This window comes from Dermochelys coriacea, chromosome 21 (assembly GCF_009764565.3).
Source record: "Dermochelys coriacea isolate rDerCor1 chromosome 21, rDerCor1.pri.v4, whole genome shotgun sequence".
In the NCBI taxonomy this organism is placed as follows: domain Eukaryota; kingdom Metazoa; phylum Chordata; order Testudines; family Dermochelyidae; genus Dermochelys; species Dermochelys coriacea.
In genome coordinates, this window is record NC_050088.1 from 16,030,295 (window position 1) to 16,037,959 (window position 7,665).

At 43.1% G+C, this 7,665-nt stretch overlaps 1 protein-coding gene across 1 annotated transcript; it reads right to left on the reverse strand.

Moving 5' to 3' along the window:
* Positions 1 to 2,661: 2,661 nt before the first annotated feature.
* Positions 2,662 to 6,159, reverse strand: LOC122457126 (immunoglobulin-like and fibronectin type III domain-containing protein 1). Its single transcript, XM_043500424.1, has 2 exons — positions 6,056 to 6,159; positions 2,662 to 3,033 (listed from the first exon to the last, which is right to left on the reverse strand). The coding sequence occupies exons 1-2, from the start codon at positions 6,095 to 6,097 to the stop codon at positions 2,818 to 2,820; spliced, it is 258 nt and encodes an 85-aa protein (XP_043356359.1). The 5' UTR covers positions 6,098 to 6,159; the 3' UTR covers positions 2,662 to 2,817.
* Between the last annotated feature and the right edge of the window lie 1,506 nt (positions 6,160 to 7,665).

Here is a 7,665-nt window from a genome sequence, read left to right on the forward strand (position 1 = left end):
GAAGTAAACAAGAAAGTCCATTATGGCAGTTGGAGACGAAGATTCCATGCTCCTCCCAACTCTCCTCTGCTGAGCAGCAGAGACCTCCTCAGGGAACTTACACAGGGGAGTCTAAACACACCAGTGGGACAGCCAGTAAATGGAGACAATCAGAGTCCGCTTAGAGCAGTTTGCATGGAGCCAGCAGTGACTGGCAGCAGCCAGCAGCCAAAGGTAGTGGGCCAGCACAGACTCACAGAGATCAGTGTTGGCCAAGAGACACCCAGAGGATACCAGCAATAGCTAGCAGCCATCTTAGGCCATCTGGGAGTTGATAGCAAACCTGATTGATCCTAAAGCGATTTTAGGGAGGCCCCGTCTCAGTAGCTCCAGCCTAGAGGTGTAGTGGGGCTGGAGCGAAAGGCCACTTCTGGCTGAATATGTATCTATGGCACGTTTAACAGGAAGCCTTCCCTGCAGACTAACCCCTGGCTCTCTGTTGGAGGGGTTTGTCCATCATCACTCAACAAGAGGAGCTGCTTTGAGGGAGGTCTAAGTAAAATAGCTGAAAACACTATCCAGGTATCCTGAGGTAGCCTTAAACCTTGAAGATGCCTGGCTCTTACTAGGTAATGGAGCCTATCAGATTAGGAAAGATCAGTCATCAGTCAACCCCACAGTTCCTGTCATGAGAGGTTGAGGGAATACCATGGATGCAAAGGCAACTTCTCTCTTGTACCCATCCCTCTCCTGCATTCACCAAAAAGTTCACGTATGCAGTGGCTAACAATCCCCACCATACTCCAAGTACAGGGCCTACAAGTTGAACTGCAGGTTTAGGGCCCTGCCCCTCTAAATTTCCCACCCAAGAAGTAAAGACTCCAGCTCTATATATAGGTTAATATTTACCTAAAGTTTAGTTGTTCCTTAGATAAGTTAAATAAGCATGTACACTACCAATTGTAAATATGGTTAACAGGCCAGAGGTCTGGGGGTTCAACTTTCCTTATCTGGTCCCAGTTGGGTTGAAGGTCAGCAACTTAATGAGGACAACAGATAGTTGATTTGGATAGCCTAATTAAGAGGATCCTACTTTAGAAACAGCAGCACTTGAATAGGAATAGTAGATTTTCAGGTCAGAAAGGATATTTGTGATCATCTTGTCTGATCTATTGTGTAACACAGGCCAAAGATTTTCACCCTGTAATTTCTTCATCAAGTTCCTATATTGTGGTGGAGTTGGGGTGTATTTTTAAGAGAGATCCAGTCTTGATCTAAAGTCTCCAAGTGATGGAGAATCCATCTTATGGCAATAAAGGAAATGAGAGCTTGCAGGTTTTGTCAGTGTTCATAAGGAGGGGAGTTATTGTCTGATTGTCATGGTCCTACTGAAGAGGAAGGCTGAAGTTACTTTCTAACCTGCTTCCCACTTTCCCAGGTAGCACTCCAGAGCCACCAGCCTAACAATCAACTCCTGACAGCAATCCGTGTCTAACAGGAGGCCACCTGGTGACAAAGTTAGGTCCACCATAAGAAAGCAAAACTGAAGCTAAGGGAAGAATAGAGTGTTACTCACGTTCCACCTCCAGCCATGAACTAGAGGAGCAGATTCTGATATCGAGGGTGTAAGTCCCTTTGTCAGTGAGCTGTGTGTTTTTAATCACCAGCTGGTGGGTCAGGCCATCAGGAGAGATGGAGATTTTGTACTTGTCACTCTCCTCAATAGGATGTTTTCTATACAGCCACACGGCATCATAGCAGGAGCTATATAGGCTGCATTCAAAGATAGCATTTCCTTGCTCATGGCAGTGCACTTCACTAAGCAAGCGTCGGAATCCCACAGGAATGACTGCAATGGCAAACCAAGGGCTATTAGTCATGTAACAGATTCTCCGTGATAGGCAGCTCAGGTCTTTCAGGGAGAAAAGCTATGCTGGAGCCTAGGAAAGTCTCCTACACTCTGGGAGGCTGTGAGAAGAGTGTGTTACATGCCCCCTAAAATGACCCTCCCTTCTATTATATTTTATACAAGAGATATACAAAAACATATCTTGAAGCAAAGTAATGTTGTTTCCCTCCTATTGGAGACCACTATGGAAAGTTACAGTGGGATAGCTGCCATTTCCAGTCCTTCTGCAAGTCTTGGATGGGATGGCTCATTTCCCTACAAGGACCAAAAAAGGAACAGCCCACTTCTATATCCAATGACCAGGGTGGGATAGCGCCCATTCCCTTATAATGGAACGTGGTCTCTCCAAGTTTAGGATTGAGACCCATTGTTAGGAAAGTGTGGGTGAAGGGGTTGCTTGACTCACTAGGACTAAATGTGGATGGATGGATGAAAGAAAATTTGAAGTCAGCAAGCTTTTGCGCAGTCAGAAAGAACAGCTACCCTGAGATGTACACCTTAGGCTACTTCTGAGTGGTTCAGGAATATATTTGGTTTTTTTTATTTAACTAGGTAGCTATACCTCATCACTGTGGTGTATGAGCAGTTCACAATCATTCATGGACATTTAGCCTCACAACATCCCTTTGACAAAGAGGATTATTATCCCCATTTTACAGAAGGGGAACTGAGGCACAGAGTAAATTAAGTGTCAAGCCCAAAGTCATACAAGCAGTCTGTGCTGAACTGAGAATTGAACCCATTCATCCTAAAACCTAATCCAGTGTCCCGTCCACATGACCACCTTTCCTACCCTTTCTCTCTTTGTCACAAGTGTATTATTAGAGAGTAAGAGCCTTTGCCTGCATAGACTTCAGTGGCTATTGGTTTCCACTGCTGAGTTTGAAATTTAGTCCCAGATTAGATTTCCCATCTGCAATGGGTTCTTATCACATCCTGACAAAGTGCATGTTTATAAAGCGCAGGTCCCTACAGTCAGCTTCTAACTCAGTTGAGAAGACATCCACATCTTCCACTTTGATCTGGTACACACCGGCATCTTCCAGCTGCAGGTGGTTGATGGTGAAGTTGTACTTTTTCCCAGCCTGCCTCAGACAGTGCTTTACTTTGTCATTGTTGAATCCATAATTGATCAGCTGGCCATCCTAAAGAGAGAAAAGAGGCAATTTGCTGAGTTACAGCAATGCACTTGTTTAAATGGAAAGACATTAAATGGGTTTAAAGCACCAACCCAAGACTACCTGAATTCCTAAATGCAATATGTTAAGTGTGCAACACTTGGTTTCTAGCATACAGAAGCCCCAGAGGTCCAAATCCCTTCAAACACATTATGCCAAGTTCATCCCTGGTACAACTCCATTTATGTCAATGAGTTATACCAGAGATGGCTGAGAACATAAGAATGGCCATATTGGGTCAGAGCAATAGTTCATCTAGCACAGTATCCTGTCTTCCAAAAGTGGCTAATGTTTCAAAGGGATGAACAGAAGAGGGCAATTGTCAAATGATCCATCCTCTGTTGGATCTGGCAGTCAGAGGTTTATGGACATCAAGAGCATGGTGTTGCATCCCTGATCATCTTGGCTAATAGCCACTGATGGACCTATCTTCCAGGAACTTATCTCTTTTTTTAATCCAGTTATAGTTCTGGCTTTCACACATCCCTTGGCAACGAGTTCCACCAGTTGACTGTGCCTAGTGTGAAGAAATACTTCCTTTTGTTTATTTTAAACTGGCTGCCTATTAATTTCATTGGGTGACCCCTGGTTCTTGTGTTATATGAAGGGGCAAATAATACTTCCCTGGTCACTTTCTACACATAAGTCATGATTGTATAGACCTCTCTCATATCCCCCCATAGTCGTCTCTTTTCCAAACTGACTAGTCCCAGTCGTATTAATCTCTTCTCGTATGGAAGCTGTTCATCCATTAATCATTAATTATTTAATGATTTTTGTTGACCTTTTCTGTACCTTTTCCATTTCTAATAAATCTTTTTTGAGATGGGGTAAGCAGAACTGCTCACAGTCTCAAGGTGTGGGTGTACCATGAATTTATATAGTGGCATTATGATATTTACTGTTTTATTATCTAGCCCTTTCCTAACAGTTCCTAACATTCTGTTCACTTTTTGACTGCCGCTGCACATTGAATGGATATTTTCAGATAATTATCCAAAATGACTCCAAGATCTCTTTCTTGACTGGTAATTACTAATTTAGACCCCCATCATTTTATATGTATACTTCAGATTATGTTTTACAATATGTATTACTTTAAGTTTGCATTTATCAACATTGAATTTCATCTGCCATTTTGTTGCCCAGTCACCCAGTTTAGTGAGATCCCTTTGTAACTCTTTACAGTCAGCTTTGGACTTGACGATCTTGAGTAATTTTGTATCATCTGCAAATTTTGCCATCTCACTGTTTATCCCTTTTCCAGATCATTTATGAATATGTTGAACAGCACTGGTCCCAGTACATATCCCTAGGGGACATAGCTATTTACCTCCCTTCATTCTGAAAACTGACCATTTATTCCTACCCTTTCCTCCCCACCAACTTTTAACCAGTTACTGATCTATGAGAGGACCTTCCGTCTTATCCCAGGACTGCTTGGTTTGCTTAAGAGTATTTGGTGAAGTACCTTGTCAAAGTTTTTTCAGAAAGTCCAAGTACACTGTATCCACTGGATCACCTTTGTCCACATATTTGTTGGCCCTATAGCCTATTATTGCTGATAATGGGCAGTTGCTGCTCATTGCTTATGAAAACTGACTTCACAATGAGCCTTGTACAGAACTCTCTTAAACATAGGGTGACTAGACAGCAAATGTGAAAAATTGGGATGGGGTGGGGGGAGGTGGGGGTAATAGGAGCCCATATAAGAAAAACACCCAAAAAACGGGACTGTCCCTATAAAATCAGGACATCTGGTCACCCTACTTAAATGAGGAAAAAACATTTATTTGCCTAATTCACATGGCATTTTGAGGCTTAATTAGTTTCTTTTTGTAGCTTTGAAGATGTAAATGCTCAGGGTGCTTAGACTCTCTCCTAATGTGGATGGAATAGCTTGTGATCAAACTGCCCTCCAATCTGTGATTTTACTCACCATCTCCACTACCACTTGTAGCTGCACGGACTACTTCCCCATCCATTTGTTTCATAGCTTCACAGAGTTTAAGGGTAGAAGGGACCATTAGTTCATCTAGTCCGACTTCTTCTATAACATAGGCCAGAGAATTTCCCCCAGTTATTGCTGTGTTGAGTCCAGTAACTTGTGTTTGGCTAAAGCATATCTTCCAGAAAGACATGCAGTCTTGATCTGAAGACTTCAAGAAATGAAGAATCCACCACTTCCTTTGGTAGATTGTTCCAATTGTTAATCACGCTTGCTGTTAAAAATGTGCGCAGTATACAGAGGTAAACCCACCTCGCTACTGCTGTTCACCCACTCTTTGCTCATACAGCCAAAGATCCCATTAGCTCTTTTTAATGCACTGAGAGTTCATTTGGCACTGCATACATGTCTCTAAAACAGCTATAAAAACTGCTTACACAGGAAAGGCATATTAGGAAAATACTTAATGTATTTTAGCTGTTTCGGAATGCAATGGAGCAGCAGGAAATGAGGAAGAGGACTCAGCACCATGTGATCATCCTGCTGTTCATAAATCACCTGCACCACCAGCGATCTATTGACCATGTCTGTGAAATTCTGTAACTAGGTATATTTTTAATTTCCTTCAGAGTCCTCTTTGAAAGAAGACAAATTAGACAGGGACACAATGCCCATCAAAATGAATGAGACTAGTCTGAATTTGCTGATTTGAGACTGCAGGGATCAATTTATTGCCTGTGGGGCTCTTGGATTTCCATGGAGGACCCTGATGGACTTGAATATTCCATCTTTATTGTAACCCCTTCATCTTCTGCACTTCAGGTCTGATGCCACATCCACCAGCAGAGGACAACTGGATGGGACTCCCATTTCAATTATGCTCCTTAATCAATCAAAGGAGTTGCTATTGAGAGACACATTATAAAGCAATTCTTACACACTCACTTGCTGCACAGTGAATCAGGCATATTATGAGTAAGATCTAAGTGACCATTGTAATCTCAGAATGGCTTGATCTAGCCACTCCTTCTCCCACCTTACCTTGTACAGGTAAATTCTGCTCTCAGGATTTTTCAGGTCCATCTCTAGATGGAATGTAGCATTTCCCTCCTTATTGACCTTGATGTGTTTGAGGTTTGTGACACTGTAGATATACTGTGAAGGACAGACACAAGCACATGATATATGATAGGGCTGGCTTTGGTAGATCTTCCATTAGATTGTCAAAATGGTGTGGAACCTACTTTACCCATCACTATATCAGCGTAGCAAAAGGAACAGCACTAGCCCTCCACTTTTTGCTGCTTTAGGCAAGCTGGATAGTACCCAGCAGGCCCCTGGTCACTCATACACAAAGCAAACACTATTGGTCCAATTCTGAAATATGGTTGTCTGTATTGGTTGACCTAATTCTACATTTGTGTGTGTAAATCAGCACAAGGTGCACAGGTACCCAAATACAAAATTCAGCACCGAGGTTTTAAAAAATGGGCTCCCTGGTACCAATTCCACCAATACCTTGCAAAGTGAAATCCACTGAAATTATAGGAGTTATACCCAGGTCAGGCTGGAATCGAGCCTTCTTTGTTGTATTGCCACTAATGTTTTGCTGCCCTTGGGTAAAATGTTGAAAAGCATGTAAGTGACTTAGGAGCTTAAATCCCATTTTCTAAAGTGGTTTAGAATCATAGAATCATAGAATATCAGGGTTGGAAGGGACCCCAGAAGGTCATCTAGTCCAACCCCCTGCTCAAAGCAGGACCAAAGTCCCAGTTAAATCATCCTAGCCAGGGCTTTGTCAAGCCTGACCTTAAAAACCTCTAAGGAAGGAGATTCTACCACCTCCCTAGGTAACGCATTCCAGTGTTTCACCACCCTCTTAGTGAAAAAGTTTTTCCTAATATCCAATCTAAACCTCCCCCATTGCAACTTGAGACCATTACTCCTCGTTCTGTCATCTGCTACCATTGAGAACAGTCTAGAGCCATCCTCTTTGAAACCCCCTTTCAGGTAGTTGAAAGCAGCTATCAAATCCCCCCTCATTCTTCTCTTCTGCAGACTAAACAATCCCAGCTCCCTCAGCCTCTCCTCATAAGTCATGTGCTCTAGACCCCTAATCATTTTTGTTGCCCTTCGCTGTACTCTTTCCAATTTATCCACATCCTTCTTGTAGTGTGGGGCCCAAAACTGGACACAGTACTCCAGATGAGGCCTCACCAGTGTCGAATAGAGGGGAACGATCACGTCCCTCGATCTGCTCGCTATGCCCCTACTTATACATCCCAAAATGCCATTGGCCTTCTTGGCAACAAGGGCACACTGCTGACTCATATCCAGCTTCTCGTCCACTGTCACCCCTAGGTCCTTTTCCGCAGAACTGCTGCCGAGCCATTCGGTCCCTAGTCTGTAGCGGTGCATTGGATTCTTCCATCCTAAGTGCAGGACCCTGCACTTATCCTTATTGAACCTCATTAGATTTCTTTTGGCCCAATCTTCCAATTTGTCTAGGTCCTTCTGTATCCTATCCCTCCCCTCCAGCGTATCTACCACTCCTCCCAGTTTAGTATCATCCGCAAATTTGCTGAGAGTGCAATCCACACCATCCTCCAGATCATTTATGAAGATATTGAACAAAACGGGCCCCAGGACCG